A 21,215-nucleotide genomic window follows, 5' to 3' on the forward strand; every position below is an offset into this window, starting at 1 on the left:
AGACAAACTGTTTCCAGGAAGTAGTGGTGGGCCTAGCCTGGATGAGGGAACAGGTTCTATTTAACAGATGCCCTCCTGTATAATCTATAATCCTGCTAATCTCCACCCCGTCTCCACCCCAACCTCACCCTCCCGAGACTGTCCAGTTGCTTAGCAAGACCCTCCGTTTCTCACATGTCATCAAGGCTCGAACACAATACACAGACTGCTTACTGGAGGCAGCGTTGACCTTCCTTATGGGAGCTCGCTCCCATTGGCTCCCACATAACTCGAACCCTGAGTACAGTACAGTCAATATTGCTGCAGGTAAGATAAGAGAATCAAATTAAATCGGGTACAGTATTCAATGATTATGATTTTTTCTTAAATCAAAAAAAAGTTGCAAAAATGTATGTAAAATAAATAAATAGACCCTTACCTATTTCTACGCTAAGCTTGCTATTGAACAGCTTGGCAAGGTTAATTGTCACAGTCTGTTCTTGATCAGCAACATGTGTCTTATGAACGCATGACTCGTCGTTCTTGGTTTTTATAGAATAGAATTCTACTGTGACGTAATAGATGATTCATGACAATCACAATGGCTGGGTTCTAAAATTCGCTCTGAGTTCACACTGGGTTCGTCGGCAACCTTTACCACTCAAAGAGCCATTTGGACCCGTTTCCCACAGTAAAGAAAACACTGGGAGCCACAAAACCCTTTTGACATTTAAACTGAAATAACACTGCATATAACGTAAACAAATTTTTTTTTTTGCCTTTATGCTATGTATAAACAAACTATAACGTGTTGCATTTATGAAATCAATGAACGACTGCAGAGAAAACGAAATTACATTTCTGCATGCAACAAAAACATTTTGAACTCCGAAAAAAAGACGTTGGGTTGACGGTTACTTTCAAGTAAAATACTCAATGTCTATTTGAGTCCTTCTTGTATTTATGAACTTAAATTATCCACCGGCAGCAAACCAAAAACGCCGTCCTCTCTCTGTGTGCCGTCATCCTTTTGCGTGCAGTCCGCTTTCACTGAACAATGAAAAAATATAAATATATGCAAAATAATAGGCAATTAAAATATGTATCTTACGTGGTTAATGTGATTTCTGCTCCTGAACCTCAGCGCACAGCGTCTGCACATCAGGGCTGTAGGCCGTCACCTTCATCTTGGATCGTAAGCTGTCATCTGTGAGGCGTGCGCGATGTTTGCTTTTAATAAAGTTCATGTTGGAGAACACCTGCTCACATACCAACCTGGTCTCACACGGAAGCAGTCAGTATTCGACGTCTGTCGTTCGTCTCCAAACGTCGAATTCCGACAAGAAAACGAGCTCTGAAAGCGCAGGGGTGCGCCTGTTATGTGCTCGGGCCGGGCTGGGCTGCACTTGCATTAATTAGTTACGCCACATTTTGAGATACAAGCGCTTCAACGTTCATTCATTTGGAACTGCGAGAATGAGTAACGTTAGCCCGATTGCACTTGCATTAATAAAGCGTTATATAAATATAATTTATTATTATTATTATTATTGCCTACAGCTAATTGTCTATAACGTCTGTGTTAACTCACTTTTAAACGATTGTAGTTGTATCAGTGCAGTGATTTCTAGCTATGGATGATTGTAAGTATTCAGTCTACAGTAGGCCTACTACACCTCCCTCTACAGATGATGAGTTTGATTCAAGAAACTGGACTAAACAGTCAGGACTGCTGCCCCCCATTCAAGTCCAGAGGGGACCCCCCAAATGCACAGACACATGCAGCATCTACAACCAGCCGATCCCCTACAGCCCAGACATACACAAGGGAAGCCAGGAGCGGTACAGAGAGATGCTCAAAGGGGTTCAGACACCCAGATGTAAGTTAAAAGTAGAGGACTTAGCTTTTTTTTTTAACTGCATGGAAATAGAATGAGTTGGACAGACATGGTCTCTCAGACCTGAACTGTGCCATTAAGAAAGAAAGTCAAGACGTCAGTTTGAATATACTGTAACTGTATAGTGGTGGGGAGTCAGTCAAGCTCACTTTGAAATATCAGTACCAAGATCTGAATCAGATTTTTTTCTTCCGTAGTCCCAAACCAGCTGTACTCAGCGCCCGTGACGGACAACCAGCGGTATGGGTGGAGGATATCCAGCGGAGGCCAGGAAAGGATGCAGGAATCCTGGTCCCAAGTCACAAGATTCCCCCGCAAAAACAGCGAGATGACCAAGTGAGCACCATGTCTATCTTTGTCTTTTGATTGGTCAACTGTTGTCATAGAAATTGAGTGCCAGTGTTCTGCTCTCACTCTGCTTACATGTTTCTTTTCCTCAGGTTTGTGAAAGAGATGTCGATGACGGACCGAGAGTTCAGCTTATTCTAAATCCTCTCTCCAGCAGTGTCTCTTTCACTCACACACTCCCCCCACATACATGCAAACACTCATGTTGGTGCACACACACACACACACACACACACACACACACACACACACACTCCAAGATTAAAATGATGATAAAACACACTTTATGGAGAGGGTTTTCGTTTCGTCTTTGTTTTAAAGGTTAGTTCTTCTACTATGATACAGTAGTGTTATGAATAAACTGAGGAGCTGTTTTTGGGATGCATATGACCTCCACCCTTCATTATGAATAAACTGAGCCATATAGCATGTCAGTTGTCTGAATGAGGTTGTGGCTGCTTTTTTCATAAAGCCGAACTGCCTTTGAATGTGTTATACAAACAAGCTTTGGGCTCCCCCTACTGGTATGAAATAATAATACCTACTTGTCAGGGGATAGTGTTTAAATAATTAGCAGTTGTCACTCTGTAAGATTGTTAGGGGATCGTTCCTATGGTTATCTCTTGTTATCTGGTGCAGTGTTACTGAGTGGTCTTTTGCTGCCAAGTGTGTGTGTGTATGCTATGTATGGGCTATATTTTAGTTTTGTAGTTGCTATAGCGATAGCTACTGACAGCGACAACCTTGGAGACAGTGCTCCAGAGTTGTATTAAATAAATATTGTGCCTATACCATAAATGCTATCCAATCTGTATCTTATAAAGAAGTGTTTATGTCAATAAAACATTAACTGGACATGTTTGCTCATGATGCCGTTTTTCCTAATTAGTTTTAAAAGTTAGGAATTGGGTTTAAACAAATATTCAGACAGAACTGTCTGAACTGTATTGAATTTATTTATTTGCGAAGGAACACATGGGTGAGCAGTTCATCTAATAAGCTAGGGAGGAGATGCACAGGCAGAACAACAAACACACTGAACAGAACGAACGTGACCAGGATCTGAGGGTTTGAATACAGAGCTGTCTGGGCCGGGACAACTCTCACTTCTGCTTTTTATGACTTCCTGTCTTGGTTCTGTGACTGTTCCCGCTTTTACTTTTTGTATTGTTATGTGATTCGGTCTTTTTGTGCTGCAGAACAAGAACTTTAGCTGTAAGTAAACCAGTTTTAACTGAGTCAGGCCAGTCTAAATGCAACACATTTTAACATTTGTAATGTTACTTTGAATCTTTCCCCGTATAATAAGAAAGAAAGAATGAACCTCCATAGCATTGGAAATAGCAAAGTCTTGTGGCCACAGGTCCATCACCATAAAAGAGACCAACCGTTAACCCAGACGCCTGTTTTTTATTTTTATTTATTTCTCTCCCTCTCTCCCTCTCCCCCCCACCCCCCCTCTCTCTCTCTCCCTCCTCTCTCTCTCCCCCCCACCCCCCCTCTCTCTCTCCTTCCCTCTTCCTCAACACAGACAAGGCGTAACGCAAACCCCAATAATATTATCCGTCGTGTCGCTCCCAGGCGGCAGTACGATTCAGATTCAGATTCAGATTCAGATTCAGATAACGTTTATTGCCATTATGCTTGACACATGTAGGAATTTGCTTTGGCATTTACAGAAGGTGCATTTATGCTTTTTTCACATATACATGAACAAAACAAGTACAAATACAAATGCAAAGACAGGCAAAAACAGGACAACACAGAAGCCCCGCGGTGGTGTAGCGGTCTAAGCACTAGCCACTAGTGCAAGCTGCCCACCGGGGACTGGGATCGAATCCCGGTCTCGCCAGACCCGGATATGGCCAGGGCACACAGGGAGCGGCATATTGAGCGGCCGCTCCCGAAGGCGGTATAGGACTATTTCCGGACAAGGATCCGTAGCGCAACACCGCCCCCTGGGTGCCGGAATAACGGTGTCGGGCTCGAGGAGCCAGTCAGCTAGTCTGCCTGGCGATCTCCTCTGGGGCTGCCGGCTACGGGGTCGGGCGGCGGATCCTACGCAATAGGCAGGGGATAATCGGATGCTAGGTTGGGTTCAATTGGATACCAAATTGGGTGAAAAAAAGGGATACAATCTGAAAATCCTCTCCCTCTCTCCCCCCCCTCTCTCCCTCTCGCCAGGCAGACTAGCTGACTGGCTCAATGTGAGGAGAGGGAGAGAGAGGTGGGGTGGTGATTATTGATTCATGGATAGATAGGGTTAGGGATAGATACTGTTGATCAGCAATAGCTCATATTGATCAGCTATTGACGTGTCGAGCATAAAGGCTCCAAGTCAGTGAGACACTCTGGTATCTCAAATGTTTATTGTGTGTCAGCTAGTGAGAAAGACAAACGTTTCCCTTTCATAAGGAAGTGTCTCAAAGTGTCTCAAAGTGCAAAAGAACTAACAGTACTAGATTGAGCAATGAGAAAAGCCCTGATCTTATCACAGGGAACCAAACCCACTAGAATAGACAGAGAGGACCATTGACTGTTGAATAATCTCTTTCTCTTAATTTGCACCCAGGTCATGGAATAACCTCCACAACACACGACAGCTTAATAATCTCCCTGGGAGAGTTCAAAGCTCTGATTAAGAATTGTGTGACAGAAGAGTGCGACTGCTATTCCTAAAATGGATTTTATAATATTTATCTGTTGTCCCTTGTCTGTTTTTATTATGTTTTATTCTACAATTTTGTAACCTAGTACTTCTAGTACTGCTGTGCTATCTTGGCCAGGTCTCCCCAGAAAGAAAAAGAGATTTTAATCTCAAGGGACCTCCTGGTTAAATAACGGTTAAATAAAAAGAGCCATATAATGAAGTGATTTAAGCATGCTCAGATGCACACACTCACCTCAGGGAAGGGGCAGGAGGGGCCCAGGCTGGGGCAGATCTCGAGCCCCCCGTCCACACTCACGTTCAGGGTGCGGATGAGGCAGGGCGTCACCATGTCGATGGACAGGTTCAGCTCCCGAGCAACACAGTCCACCAGCCTCTCAGTGTCACAGGCAAACTGCATGGTAGGAAGATATACGCACACACATGATTCATTAATGGAAAAGGTTTATCTGTGTGTGTGTGTGTGTGTGTGTGTGTGTGCGTGCATGTGTGAGCGTGCGTGCGTGCGTGCGTGTGTGTGAGCGTGCGTGTGTGAGCGTGTGTGCGTGTATGTGGGTTTGTGTGTGTGTGCGCATGTGTGTGTGTGTGTGTGTGAGCGTGTGTGTGTGTGTGTGTGTGTGTGTGTGAGCGTGTGTGTCTGTGTGTGTGTGAGCGTGCGTGCGTGTGTGCGTGTGCGTCTGTGTGTGTGTGTGTGTCCAGTCTGAGCAGTCTCACCATGTTGACGAAGGCAGAGATGAAGACAAGGATGATGGTGAACACCCCAACCAGCGTGCTGTTGGTGCGAGACTGGACGATCTTCTTTGACACGGTCTGCATGGCAGCTGGAAAGAGCTGGAAGAGAGGAGGAAGAGAGGGGGAAGAAGGAGGAGGAGAAAGTAAATTAGATTAGTTAAATTTAGATCTTAAATTTAGATTAGTTAAATTTAGACTTAGACTTTTAGCATGATGACATGATGACAGGATGACTGGTTGCAATTGATGACTGGTTGCAATTGAAGGAAAGATGAATGCAGCCAAGTACAGCCAAGGATATCCTGGACAAAAAACATTTCCAGAGTGTTAGACCTCAGAATGGGCCGAAGGTTCACCTTCCAACAAGACAATGATCCCAAGCACACAGCTAAAATAACGAAGGAGTGGTTTCAGAACAACTCTGTGAATGTTCTTGAATGGCCGAGCCAGAGTCCTGACTTAAATCCAATTGAGCATCTCTGGAGAGACCTGAAGATGGCTGTCCACCAACGTTCACCATCCAACCTGACAGAACTGGAGAGGATCTGCAGGGAGGAATGGCAAAAGATCCCCAAATCCAGGTGTGAAAAACTTGTTGGATCCTTCCCAAGAAGACTCATGGCTGTATTGGCTCAAAAAGGTGCTTCTACTAAATACTGAGCAAAGGGTCTGAATACTTATGGCCATGTGATATTTCAGTGTTTATTTTGTAATAAATCTGCAAAAATGTCTACAAGTCTGTGTTTTTCTGACAATATTGGGTGCTGTGTGTGCATGAACGAGGAAAGAAATTAAATTAATTGATTTTAGAAAATGGCTGCAATATGTCAAAGTGTGAAAAACTTAAGGGGGTCTGAATACTTTCCGAACCCACTGTATATAAAGGGTGGGACTGCCCGACTCCCCCAAAAAGTATGCCCACCCCTATACTCACTCTGGGTGGCGTGTGTCATTGCCGAGGCTGCGATGCAGGGAAATGCGGTCACTGGCGAACTGGTTGAAGCAGTTTTTCTTCAGCCCATCCTGCTTCTCCTTCTGCTCCGCAGGCGTCAGTCTGCCCTTCACAAAGGCCTGTCCGTAGGCCCCAGGGAGGCCCTGGGAGGGCCTCTCCAGGGGAGGCTTGAACTCCTCTTTGCTGTAGAACCCTGGTGGACAGTGGGACTCTGTGGGGACGGCCAGGCGCCCTGAGGGGATGGGTAGAGGGGTGCCGATCTGGAGGCCCATGTTTATGAAAGCGCCCCTGACTACACCCACACCCATCCCCTGGGTCTGGTCGTCGCCCAGGTCCTGGAGCCAGGGCGCATAACCAGAACTGTCATGCTGCAGAACCAGAAGCAGGACGAGGAACACTGTGGAGGCCACAACGACCAGCTGAAAAGCTACCCGACGGGTGGACATGCGCATGGTTCTGTTGGAATGCAGAATTCACAATGAGTTACAAACATGATCAACATGTGTGTGTGTGTGTGTGTGTGTGTGTGTGTGTGTGTGTGTGAGACGGGTGACCATGCGCATGGTTCTGTTGGAATGCAGAAGTGACACAAGACATGGAAACGGAAATTAACCCTATTGTTAGAATAAAGGGATGAATCAATTCTGTTTTACTTAAGACTGGATCAACAACCCTTTGTTGTTTTTACAAACCATACCAAATCCAATATTCATTCACTTAACTGGATAGTGTTCATTTATGCCAACTTTAAATACAAACAGACAATTGCTTAACAAAACTCATTTTGAATGCACAAATGACCTGCTTAAATGTCAGTGTCACCTCTAAGGTACACCTGCACCAAACAGGGAGTCATATGACATACTTCTGCTACTACTTCTTGAGGCTTTATTATGTGATATGTAAATATACCTGACTGATAAGAGCATTCTCTAACTGGGAAACACTGAAACTGTCACCTCCCGTTTGGTAGCATTCACCTTCACACTAGTCTAGTGTGGAACATTACAGTTTTCATTTCAATGTGTTCAATAGAGGTAGAGTCATTGTTGTAGCATGTAACATTTGAAATGAAATGTAGCAAACAATAAACAAACATTTGCAACTTTCGTATATATTTGGTATCTGTTACTGCTAAAAATGAAGAAGAGTTCTTGAGCAAATTTAAGAGTGTTTATTCAAAAAAGCAGGTTACACAGCATGGCCCCTCAATGGAGCTGGTGGTCCGATGAAGGAAAAGAGGGATATGAACAAAAAGAGAAAGAGTCCCTCTGTGCACAGGATTTTATACCCCCCCCTTGTCACTGTCGCTGAGCCAATCAAAACAGAGTCCACGTCATTTTAATTTGGTTAGATACAAAGTTTTACCAGTGAGATCATAGTAGGTGAGGTCATTTTCTGGCCTGTAAATAGGATGTTATTGTCTTATTATAATGCAATTCACCCTATGGTCTAATACAATTCTAATGCAATTTATGTTATGGGCGTCTTGCTGGCTCGGGCCCTAATGCAATTATATCTTCCCATGATGATATTACATCCTCTGCACATGCATGTCAAAAGGCCATTGTGTGTATTTAGAGGGCCACCGCTATAGTTACAGAGCATGAAAATACACTACACAACAAACAAAAACCAGGGCCATTTCATTAATATCTCACCACAACAGAGGATTAGGCTACACAAGGAAATGTGCCAATTCATGCAAGCCAGTCAAAATGCTGTTTGTGGATCTCTGCACTGATATATAACCTAAAGTCGGCTTCTTTCTGTTTGTATTGCAACAACTTGCCAGAAACTTTGCCTTGCTTTGAGTGCATGTCCTTAAACTAGGTCCAGTTTTACATCATGAACTGAGTTCTATACCAAATATGTCTCGTTTGTAAAGTTTGAAAGCATATAAACAAAATATCAGCAAAGAGGACCTCTGATCACAAATGCCATCCCTGTCAATTGATTGCATGAGACACTTATAATATAACTGTCATTGACCACACATTTGATTTGTCTAGTGATGATGACCACAGAAGATCTCGAGGCGCCCTATACATCACCATATGCCACATTCAACCTTACCACGATGTCTTAGGTGGAGAGTACAGTCCCAAATAACCCGAACAACATCTACTTCCAAACTGCGATAGGCCACCTGTGTCCACACCTCCCCTCGGCTGGCCATTGCCTGAGCGCAGCAGGTGCGTGCCATTACATGATGAATCCTGCAGGCATGGGTTGCATTCAAGATCGACAACGTTCAAATGTCTGACTACTGCATGTAAGAACTGACAATGGTCGACATTGTATAGTACGGCATATTCGTTTGCGCGTGTGCAAATGTCACACGAAGATGTAGTTTATTTGTACTTAATAATGGGCCTATATGTTTGCTCCTGACTGTGGGGCAAGGTATTTATGACCTCCTGGCCCCTCCCCCTGACCTGATAGGACCACTGGCTGTGACTGCATCTTGACCAAGTTTATAAGTAAGGATGTGGGCTCTGGCCCTGGCTCTCTTCTCCCTCACCTCTTGACCAAGCAGCTCCCTCTCTCTCTCTCTCTCTCTCTGTCCCCCTCCCCCTCTCTCTCTCTCTCTCTCTCTCTCTCTCTGTCCCCCTCCCCCTCTCTCTCTCTCTCTCTCTCTCTCTGTCTCTCTCTGCCAGACCAGCGTCCATCTTTGATGTCTGTGTACTTTTGCATTTTGAATAAATGGTCTTAACCGGCTCAATAACTATTCTTCATTTTAGTAGCCAACAGGTTAGAAATATACGACAAAGATTTAAATAAAGAGCCCATAAGACCCCAAATTAAATATGTGTGTGCAAGAGATAATCAATCTGTACGCACAAGATAGGAAATCATGCACACGAAATGGTAACGCGTTTCTATTTTTATGATTAATAAGGAGTGTTATTAATATGTGTGTGTTGAATTGATGTAATAACATATAATTGTTCAAGCCCTACAGATTTTTAAACATCAGTCACACATTTTTGAGATGATCAGTGTTCAGGTAAAATGAGCCACTCCAACTGCAAAGCAAAACAGTGTGCGTGTATGACAAAGTGCTAGCTAGCTGTGGCTCAATTTACCTCAACACATTAAGCTAAATGGAGCTGCTAACAAAATATGCTTTTTTTTTTAGATAAATAAATAAATAATAATAATTTAAAAAGTCAATTTATTGTCATTGATATAGTACAGGTACCAAACAACAACATTTGGGAGGGGGGGCTCCCCTGGTGCTAGGGGGGAAAAAAACTAAAAACAAGAAGGGAAAAGAGCTGGTTTACATAAATAAAGTCTATGTAAACTATCCACTATACTATACTATACAAATAAAACACTGTGCTGTACATATACTGGTGATAGAGAGAAGGGAGAGGGGGGTGATAGAGAGAAGGGAGAGGGGGGTGATAGAGAGAAGGGAGAGGGGGTGATAGTGCAGACAGGACACAACATACACTATCCACTATACTATACTATAATAAGAACATGACGATGATAGTGAAAAGGTACAGTAGCCTATGGCATGTAGGTTACCCCCTCTTTCTGTAGATGAAGGGCGATTCTTATAGAAAATCATTCTGATTTTCATGATTGTGTAACCCTCTCCCGAGGTACTATTTCAATTAGGCTAATTAAGATGTAACAGGATTCACAGTAAATTCCCCAGTGTTAAATATGCAGTGTAAACAGTGGCGTAGCGCAAAATCCCGGGGCCCCCCGCAAGGTGGCGGCGGGGGCCCTTTCGCAACGGAGTAAAAAAAAAAAAAAAAAAAAAAAAAAAAAAGTGCGTTTTTTAGAGGCCGATGCGTTATTGACGTTGCGAAATTTCGCAATGCACTCTACATTCTAAATGCTTGATTTAGCAAAAGGTACAAACAAGTGAGAGCAATAGCCTATAACTAAAACCAAATGGTAGACTACACTACATCAGTAGAATGTATTATAAGTAGAATAGTACAAGCTTTATTTATTTTAACAAAGTGTGGTGTGCACAGCAGTGTGATATCTGTAAACATATCTGTAGACTCTCCGCTAAGGGTTGCCAGATGGGATTGAGAATGTCCAACCTAATCAATCTAAAAACTCCACCAAAAACCAGCCAATCTGGCAACCCTGTCTCCGCTGCATCAGAGTCTACTTGTTGCGTAAAATTGGCCAGGGTTAGTCAAATCCTTTGTTGGACATCTCGTTTCTTAAGTCCTGGTATATTGTGGCATTTCTTTACTGTTTGCCATCTGGTCTAGGAATACCCAGGGAGACGCAGACAGCAGAAGTAGAATAGAATAGAATAGTAGAATAGAAAAAGAAACAGCTATATATAGCCTAACCATGCTGAATTATGTACCTGTATGATGCACTGACAGCCTGTGACTGTGAACCTGGCCGGACCCTGCCTTTCTGCCTGAGTTTGAGTATGATGCTGCCCAAATAAATGTTATTGTTTAGTGCTGTACGCTTTCGTGGTATTATATTGTGTGAATTATCATCTGTATGTTGTTTTTCTTTCACTCGACTAACCGCCGAGATAATACTTGAGACATGTACTTCCGTAAACATAAATTTTTTATTAGATTTTTTTACAATATCGGACCGACAGTCCCACATATAGCGGCTATAATGTCCGAATAGAGAATCTATCACCACCTAAAGAATGCTTATTGTACTTTGTATTGTATTTTCGCTTGCTCATTTTCCTTGTGTCTCGCTGCCTATGTGTGACGTCAAAGTCATGTTGCTATTGGATACGGCTAACTATGTATATATTTTTAAATATAGGCCTATATATTAAAATTAAGGTTGACACAATGAAGGGCCACTTATTTTCTTTGTTTTATATATTTTTAAATTATATAAAAAAAATAAAAAAAAATAAAAAGGGGATCCAATGTTAGGGGGCCCCCTAGTGGCTGGGGCCCCCCCCGCGGTGCGTCGCTTGCGGGCCCGTCCGCTACGCCACTGAGTGTAAACATACATTGACTCTTTCCGAGTTATTACAACAACAGCTAGAGTAATATTCCCTCCAGTGTTGGTGATAATTCAAGGAGTTAATTGACACGGTGTTACTATGGAAAGCTCCGCCCATCATTTGTCAAGCAGTTCCACATGGTTTCTTCAGTCACGTGGTTTCTTCATGCGGAGCAGAATGTTCACAGCGCCATTTCACTGAATGCCATTTTCGAGTGAGTCAACAACTGCGGTAAGTGTCTCCTAATCATCTATTAATTAAACGGATACTTTGGCATTTCAATAGAAGCAGCATTTTAGAATAACTTTATATTGTTGTTCACCATACACTCCAGCTGATCTTATATCTTAAAATACTGGTTTCCAAAGGGCTAACGTCATGTGCGAGTTAGGCAAGTTAGCTAACGTCTAACTAGACAATGTCAGTAGAGGTAAAGTTAACGTTCTTAACAGAGTGTAGAGGGGTGATTGTGTTGTCTTTTTTTGTAATGTCTCTCGATTCCAGTAAAAATACGTTAACAACGTGCACGTGTGGGGAGTTGGCTAACATAGCTATTAGCTTGAATGGCTAGTTTACTTAACATGTGCGCGGGGAATCCTACAACGATTAGCGTTAGCATCATCACAGCAGATGTAAATGAGCAACATTAAACTAGCTAATTGGAGGGTGACTGTTGTATTCTTTATCTAGCCTAACATAGCTAACGTTCATAGATTCCAGTGAAAGCAAAGACTGCATTGTGTGGGGAGTTGTCTAAGTTATCGCGCGCCAATCAATCCAATCTGGCAACACTGAACTAGCTAGTTCGCTCCTCTCCCTGCAGTCTGTCTTTATTATATTGTACTGTGAAATTACCATAGCTAAGTAAATGAGTATTGGTGAAGAAGTTAGTTGTCTCTCTTGTAATGTGTCATGATTGAAATACAAATGTAATGCTTTTTCATCCATAGTGGCCTATCTTACTCCAGGGGGAATGTCCCTGAATATCGTAATTGTAAATCGCTTTGGATTAAAAGCGTCTGCTAAATGGCAAAATTAATTAATTAATTAATCTTGTATCAACCACTTCCAGATGCTGATCAAGGTGAGGTTCAATGGTGAACAAAAATATGTCAAGATCATTGACCTGACACTTGACAACCTTTTGACTGAAGGTAAGCTTTTAATTTGCGATTTAGTCTGATTACTTTTACTATTATGATTGCAAATCTAATTGTAGGCTGTTGTTTTAATGTTTGTCACAGCTTTCCCAAAATGGAATCCTAGTTACCAGTTTATCAGATGCAAAGCTGTATGATGGATCTGGAACTGAAGTTGATGGGGATGTGTTTGAGGAGGTGGTGAAAGAGTCAGATCTTGGTGTGTTCAAGCTCACACTGGGCAATGAAGGTATGTGCTGGTCTGATAGAGGTGAGTCTGGAGTCAGTCTTTACCTCAGTCTGGTAGGGGTTAGTCTGGAGTCAGTCTTTACCTCAGTCTGGTAGGGGTTAGTCTGGAGTCAGTCTTTACTAGTCTGGTAGGGGTTAGTCTGGAGTCAGTCTTTACCAGTCTGGTAGGGGTTAGTCTGGAGTCAGTCTTTACCTCAGTCTGATAGAGGTGAGTCTGGAGTCAGTCTTTACCTCAGTCTGGTAGGGGTTAGTCTGGAGTCAGTCTTTACCTCAGTCTGGTAGGGGTTAGTCTGGAGTCAGTGAGTCTTTACCTCAGTCTGGTAGGGGTTAGTCTGGAGTCAGTCTTGACTAGGGGTGTAATGGATCGCCTAACTCACGGATCGGATCGTGTCACGGTTTTTGAGTCACGGATCGGATAATTTTTCGGATCAACACAAAACATAAAAATAAAAAGCTTTTTCCTCGAATTCTGTAAAAACACCACTTTTACTGTGTAAAACCCAACAACATTCAAGATGTCAAAACTGGTATATATAGCCTATATATGTGACACAGCCCAATGAAAAGGGCTACCTGTAGGCGAAATCATTTTTCAGTTTTTTACATGTGCTTAAACTACAGATTGTAAGCTTTCAAATGATGCATCATACATTGAAATCGGAAACAAATTGAAGACGACATGAGTATTTGAAAGTTGCTACACCGGAAATCACTAAGCACATAAAATCCCCATCAAAGATAATGAATCCCCATCAAACAACAAGAAACGAAGTCATTGTGTTATAGATTACACTTATTTAATGAACGTAAAACTGTTCGGAAAAATAACGAGTGGGTACTTCACATCTTCGAGTTGAATGTTAGCTAAAAAAACGAAAATCTGAAAAAAAAAATAAAAAAAAATAAAGACGAATTTGACGTCTTTCTCATTTCCGAGAGGTGTCCAGAAACACCAGGAGCAGTCACATATGTGTGTGTGTATATATATATATACATACATAACATATTCTACACTCAAACATTAGGCTACATATTAAACAGAAACACACATGCAACTTAAGGTATGCAGTAGGAGAGAGGGAGGAGGCACCTGGTTGCAGCAGTGAATCACTGGGCTCTTTAAAGCAGACAAATAAACATGTTTTATGCCACTTTTAACTAAATAATAAAGTGAAACCTTACTTTAAACATGGTATGAAAAAATTGGCTACATTATCAGAAGTTGTCAAGCTGCCTTTTTCATGCCTCCCGTCAACACACCAGGGTGATGTCGCGGCAACTGTGTGGCCATGCTCGTACGACTTTCTCGTTGCACAACGCTTAAACACTGTAACTTTTTTATCGACCACACTTCCAATGACACTGTCCGTCATTGTTATAATTGACAGAGAAGCCAAAGTGCTCCCATACATGGGATTTAAATGACGAAGGAGGCATTTCAAGTTCTTCTCTGTCGCCAACATTAGCAGCGCTCGCCACTGATAGGGGTTAGTCTGGAGTCAGTCTTTACCAGTCTGATAGGGGTTAGTCTGGAGTCAGTCTTTACCAGTCTGATAGGGGTTAGTCTGGAGTCAGTCTTTACCAGTCTGATAGGGGTTAGTCTGGAGTCAGTCTTTACCTCAGTCTGGTAGGGGTTAGAGTCGGTCTTTATCAGTCTGATAGGGGATAGTGTGGAGTCAATCTTTACCTCAGTCTGGTAGGGGTTAGAGTCAGTCTTTATCAGTCTGATAGGGGTTAAGTCTGGAGTCAGTATTTACCTCAGTCTGAACCACCAGGGGACGACTCAGTCTTATCGTGCGTATGAAGGCAGCGATGCCCACCTTCCTCTCCCTCTCTAGCTTCTGCAGCATCACGTCCAGGGCTATGGTGGTGCCGGTTCAGTGTAGTGTGTGAAGTTCAAACTGCATAAATGTATGAACTGTAAAATCAGGATATAGTGGTTGGAACTATAGGGTGGGAACCATCTATGTTTTCAAGTCTTGGTCACTTGTGGCATTACTTTCAATATAACATGTGTATTGTATATTTCAGCATCTCCCCTGATGAGTCCTTCCTCTGCCGGTTCTGAGATGAATGCCTCAGGCCTTGAGTCGGATGATACAATAATTTTGAGCGAGGATGGAAGCCCTTCAAGAAAAGGTCAAAGATCTGATGACGAAGCAAAAAATGTATGTTTGTAATTCATTCTGCAATTCATGTGCCAGCAAATTGATTTTAAAGGGTTAGTTCACTATTTTGAACATTAGACCCTATTTGCGGTTCCTCTACCATGAACCTGAAACATAGAGACCATCATTTCACTGATCGCTCCATTATTGAGCTAGCAACAGCTTTTCTGCAGGGCTACAATAGAAGTCAATAGTACCAGTAGCAGCCACTACCAAACTCAAAATTAAACTCTCATTTTCAAAGTCACGAAACTCAGAGTGGTCACTGGTGTCCGTTGATGTCCTGACCAAAAAAATCTTATCAGGTTTTATGTATCATTTAGCATGGAACTATTTTCAGTGGAAGTATATGGCTGTACTGCGACTGAATGCTAAATGATACATAAAACCTGATAAGAAGCATACTTTTTTTGTCAGAACATCAACGGACACCAGTGACCACTCGGTGAGTTTCCTGACGTGGCTGCTACTGCTACCATTGACTTCTATTGTAGCCCTGCAGAAAAGCTCTCTTTGTTTCAGGTTCATAGAGGGACCGCAAATGGGGTCTAACGTTCAAAATAGTAAACTAACCCTTCAACACTGCTGTTTTCTTACAGCTGATAGAGCATACTCAATAAGAAACCTGGTGGAGAGGTTGTCATCAAGGAATACTCCAAATCTAAAAGCCTCACTGACCGCACCAGACGAATGATGATCAACATTCTTGTTTCAGAGATGACAGAGACTCATGGGTAAGTTTAAAGGAAAGATTCATAATGAAAATTGTAGAGCAGTACTTGCTCTGCTGTTTGTTAAGAATGATTTCTGTATCAGTATCTCAGTCAAATAATTGGTTAGGCTACTGCTGGCCATCCACTGCTATTGGGAGAAGATTTATCTTGTATCAAACTCGATTGGCATGATACAGCTTCTAAAATCACTCCTGACAGAGTAGGAATGCTGCTTGTGTATATCCATTTCAGGACAGCACCACCGCGCAGTGTGAGGGAAACGTTTGCACGATTGCATCGTCTCCTTGTTCCCATACTTGAAGGATCCCTACACCGAAAATGGATATGCAAGTATATATTACAACTGATAAAGAGCATCTGTGTTTAATTTGTCTGGTATGGTATCTGAGCAAATGAGACTTGGTTAACTTTTTCTTTAAGATTAGTAACCACGTTCATCTTCTTAAGGAACATTATTTCGACCCCAAGAGTGGAGATGGATACCTCGCAAATAGAATCAAAACCATTCAGAGGAAATCGGCTTCATCTGAGAAACGACCCACTCAACTATACTCTGGAGGGCCAACTGCTGAGAGGGAGTCCAGTCCATCCACTTCGGTTACCCTGAGTGAAGACCAGTGCAGAGAGGCCATTTCTCTTATGAAGCATTCTTCTGATGAAGAAACGGTCAAACAGAAGATGAAATCGACCTTTGAGTATAGGAAGAAGATGACCCACGACCCGATTAAATGCTCCACCATCCTAACCGAATTTCCACGCTTTCTGGATGTGAAGGGCTTGGTAAGACTTTTTTAAAGAACAGTTTTAAATTGTATACATTGCGTTTAATCTCTAGATGCCAATTCAGGTTGGCCGGTAAATGTAAACAAAAACAATACTTCCGTAATAGTAGTTGTTCGATTCATGTGTATCCTGGTGATTGGCCTCAAACGGTGTTTGAGAAAAAGTAAAATATTTTGTGAGAAAGAAATTGACTCAAAACTAATGTTTTGTTTGTTGTCTTGTCTTATTTTCATGCGGTGCAGCTGCTTCTATACATGTCATGTGTCAATCTCTGTCCGTTCGTAGCATGGCAATACTGTTGCAGAACAGCAGAAGGCAAGTAGAGCCTGTACTGCTTACTTCACCACCTGTGTTTTTCCTCATGTTTTTCAGATTGAACAGGATTTTGTGCTGCTGTTTGGAGAGGAGACATCAGCCAAGTTTTTGGAGAGGTGGCCAACTACATTCAAGCAAAAGATCATCACGCTAAGCAAGACCCTTGCCAGTCAGGGAGCTGAACTTCAGGAGCTGATCGAGATGGCTGAATCTACAGATGACGAGGGAGCTGACACAAATGCTGATGGTTAGATGATAAAAAATTATCATTTATATTATTATTTAAAATGACTCTGTAATGTTAATGTCACTGATGATGGGAATGAACCATTTTACTCAGGATATCTTCTTTGTTTAGGATGGGACGGTGACCTTTCCTCTATCCTTCTCCTGCTCCATTTGATTCCTCCTGCATCACAAGGCCTCAAAAGACCAGGAAAGATGTCTGCATCCCAAGCTGAGCAGCATCTTGTAAAATTCCAAAAGGTTTGTGTTGCCATTCTTATAGATAGATAGATAGGTCGTGCTGCTGCCGTTATTATGAACTAATGATGGTCTTCATGTTTGTCATCTTCAGGCAGGAACTGTCATGCCAAATCCTGGCCTAATCGTTCGAACGCTCTTGCTAATCGTTCGAATGTTCGACGTGCGTTCCAGACTAGGGCCAATATCTGACCGCCTGTTACGTCATTCTACTGCGCTGTGTTTACTACCGCAGCAGATTAATGTGTGTATCTTAAACTGAGAAGACAAATGTAATCTTCTTGCACTTGAATAGCATTAAGGTTGATGCAGGCTCACTAGTCAGCTATATAATATATAACATTTTATATGAAAACACCTGCTACCATGCTAATTTCACACGTAATTCGCTCTGCATACTACTACGGAGCACACACACACGCACAGAGGAAAACAGTTGGCTAGTTAAATCACATCACAGTGATAAATATAATTCCATAACTGCATACTACTACGGAGCACACACACACGGAGGAAATCGCGCAATCAGCAGGAAGAGAGCGCGGAGAGCACCTCGGGTTGGGAGAGCCCTATAAGACCCCGACTATCAAATAAAAGCAGAACGGAATAAACGTTATTAAATACAACGTTATAAAATGCAGGTGTGCACACACACACACACACACAGAGGAAATCGCGCAATCAGCAGGGAGAGAGCCCGGAGCGCACCCACGTCTCGGGCGGAGACCTTGGTAAAATCATATCCCCCTGTCCAATACAATGTTGGCAATATTCTCTATTGGTTAAGTGCTCCCGGTTTCAATGGTATCATAATGTAATCACGATGAATGACGGTGTGGGCAAGTACACAACCGAACTTCCGTTAATCCCCAACACTGCCGTTAATCCCCATCAATGTATGATATTGATTAGTGAAATACCTATAATGCAGTCAACAAGAGAAAGAAACAGAGGTCTGATCAGCAGATCATTTCTCATAAAGTTGCAAAAGCAACTTGAGCCTTAGGGACTAAGCATCCTAAAACCATGCACAGCAATTCGACTTAATTAAAAAATGCGCGTTTCGTTCAAGATCCATTAGAATAGGATATGTACAGTTACAGTGTTTCCTCCAGGAATTTTTACATTAGTGGCGGAGAGCCCTGTTCCCGCGCGCGTTTTTTTTTTCCGCGTGCACGCGCGCTCAAAACAACGACCTAATTTCAACCAAAACTAAAGGGAGGATGGCAAAAAAATATATATATATACAGAATATAGACTTGTGATACCGGTTTCCATCCATCAGCTCTGAAGGTTTACGTTACTCACGGATCCAATGTCCTTCCGAACAAGCAGTCTTGGCTCCGTCTCAAACACAACAGGAAAAGTATCTCCAACTTGGCGAAAGTTTCCGAGTATTTCCAACTTGCGACAGTTTTTCAACTAGATGTGATGGCTATCATGTCTAGGGCTGCAACTAACGATTATTTTGGTAGTCGACTAATCTGTCGATTATTTTTCCGGTTAGTCGTGTGGCCGCGGGCTCCAGTGCATGTTGTACCTCACCTTCTCAAGTCTGCACACCTGTGAATGTCACCCTGTTGTCCAGTCTCTCTGGCTTAACATACGTTCCCATTGCAAATTCAAATAATGACTCATGAAATATTTGAATTTGGACCTTCCAGAACATTTAATAAATGGACTGACTTATTACATACAATAATCAATCTCTGTTTCAATGAAACAAAATAAATAATAAATAAATTAAATAATTAAATGAAAGTGCAAATAAAAACTTGGTAATGTGCAAATGTTTTAAAATAAAATAACAACTCAAAGTTTTGCCTTGCCCTGCACCACGTTTCGGATGCGGCTGTTAATCCGGTCCAGGGGGAACATGGATCCGCACACTACCCTTCCATCTCCAACAGCTGTAGGGGGAGAAGATGGGGGGGGGGTGAGAGGAAAGGAGGATGAGTTAAAGCAGACAGACTTCTAGGTCTTTTGTTTGCTGTGTGTGAGTGAGAGAAAGTGCATGTGTGTGTGTGTCTTACTCTGATGATCTGCACGTTGTGGAGTTGTAACTCTTCAAAAACTAAGTGACATTCAAGTCCAAAAAAGTTATTAAAAGAAAATAGTCCATCCTATTTGAAATCTTGCTGGGTCTGGAAGTACAAAAATGACTCAAGAATAATGTATATTGCTTCTAGTGACGTTCAAGTCCAGAAAAGTGAGAAAAAATATATAGTCCACCCTCCTGGACATTTAACGTAAATACAAAGTTCAAATAAGGTCTCAAATGTAAATAAAACAACTTCTTCCAGTTCAAAATGACTCCCCCTTCACAAGTGCTTTAAATTGCAGTGCAGGAACGTGAGCATATCGACGTGCTCTGGGGTGAGGCTCGCTCTCTTCTTTGAGGCGATGTTCCCAGCTGCTGAGAAGAGACGCTCAGAGGGAGTAGAGGTAGCTGGAATACACAAGAATGATTTGGCTTGTGATGCAAGGGTCGAATACTTGGTCTCGTTCAACTTCCACCATGACAGGGGACTTTCTGACTTTGAGATGGCTTGTGCTCCGAAGTACATCAGCACTTCATTAATGATCGCTTGGTTGTGCGCCTCCTGTTCATTGGTCTCACCGTCACTGCTTGCTGAGTCTCCTCCAAGAAGTGAATCCAAAGCTGAGACTGTGGCATCCTTGTCAGCTGATGCCGCTGTGGCTTCTTCATTCTCACTGGTGCGCTGGTTATTCACCTCATTGGACTGTTGGGCCAGAGCTTGTACTTTATTCTGAACACTGAACCTCTCCCCTGGTGTGAGGAATTTCAGTTTTCGAAACCGTGGGTCAAGTGCGGCTGCAATTAGCTGTTTGCTTGGGTCATCTGTGACATTGACGTCTTCTGACCTGCGTGCAGTGATCTCCTCTGAAGCAGTCGCCTGGAACGCCTGAACAGGAGCTGTATCATAGACAGAGTTGGTGGACTTCAAAAGTCCTCTGACTAGAGCAGGCAGGGCAGAGACGGTCACATAGCTTTCACCACTCAAGTAGACAGTGGCGCTTTCAAAGGCTTGGAGAGCTTTGGCCAGTTCTTCTAGGAGGGTCCACTGATCAGGTTTGAGGTCTAGATATTGCTTCCCTCTCTGTGTTACTTCCGGGTCCGACAGAGTCGCAGTCAGTGGCCATCTCTGTTCCAGCAGGCAAGTCACCATATAGTAGCTGCTGTTCCACCTGGTAGACACATCTTGGATAAGTTTGTGTTCCGGGGTCCCCATCTGTTTCTGCTTGGTTTTCAGCTTGCTTGAAGCCAGTTCGCTCCTTTTAAAGTGCTCGACGAGACACCTCGCTGCTCCTAGAGCTTTACTAATCTGAGGGTGTTTCAGTGCACGATTGATAACCAACTGTAAAGTGTGGCCTGCACAGCGGAGGGACAACCATCCATGTTTTTCCTGCAAGATCTTTGCAGCCAGTACAACATTGGAGCCATTGTCATGAACAATCGCCACAATCTTGCTTGGAGGGAGCTCAAACCTTTCCACTGCCTCTTCAATCCATGCAGCAATGTTGGTTCCAGTGTGCCGTTCTTCCAGTGGCATGGTTGTGAGGCAGAAGTTGGTGATCTCCCAGTCATCACTCATAAAGTGACAAGTGATGCCAAGATATGCCTCTGTCGCTACACTGGTCCAGGCATCAGTTGTCAGGGCTATTTTGTTCTTGGTTGCTTTTTTAATTTATTTTTTATTTTTATTTTTATTTTTTATGAATAAGTGGTTTATTTTAAACACAGGATAAGTCATGCAAATTACGTTCACAACT

At 42.7% G+C, this 21,215-nt stretch overlaps 1 protein-coding gene and 1 pseudogene across 2 annotated transcripts in view; one reads left to right on the forward strand and one right to left on the reverse strand.

The window, feature by feature from the left end:
- The window catches only part of LOC308161034 (sperm microtubule inner protein 11-like), a gene marked incomplete at both ends in the record, with an annotated part of 107,198 nt that extends 104,832 nt beyond the window's left edge, over positions 1-2,366 (forward strand). Inside the window, 3 exons of the mRNA XM_080534968.1 lie at positions 1,668-1,859; positions 2,075-2,213; positions 2,318-2,366. Coding sequence (XP_080391094.1) covers positions 1,668-1,859; positions 2,075-2,213; positions 2,318-2,366 — 380 coding nt within the window. The remainder of the gene's footprint in view (positions 1-1,667; positions 1,860-2,074; positions 2,214-2,317) is intronic.
- Positions 1-21,215, reverse strand: part of LOC308160365 (acidic mammalian chitinase-like) — a 685,529-nt pseudogene that overhangs the window by 591,660 nt on the left and 72,654 nt on the right. The window lies entirely within an intron of this gene.

Source organism: Nansenia antarctica (genome assembly GCF_963989245.1).
Source record: "Nansenia antarctica genome assembly, chromosome: 6".
Taxonomy (NCBI): domain Eukaryota; kingdom Metazoa; phylum Chordata; class Actinopteri; order Argentiniformes; family Microstomatidae; genus Nansenia; species Nansenia antarctica.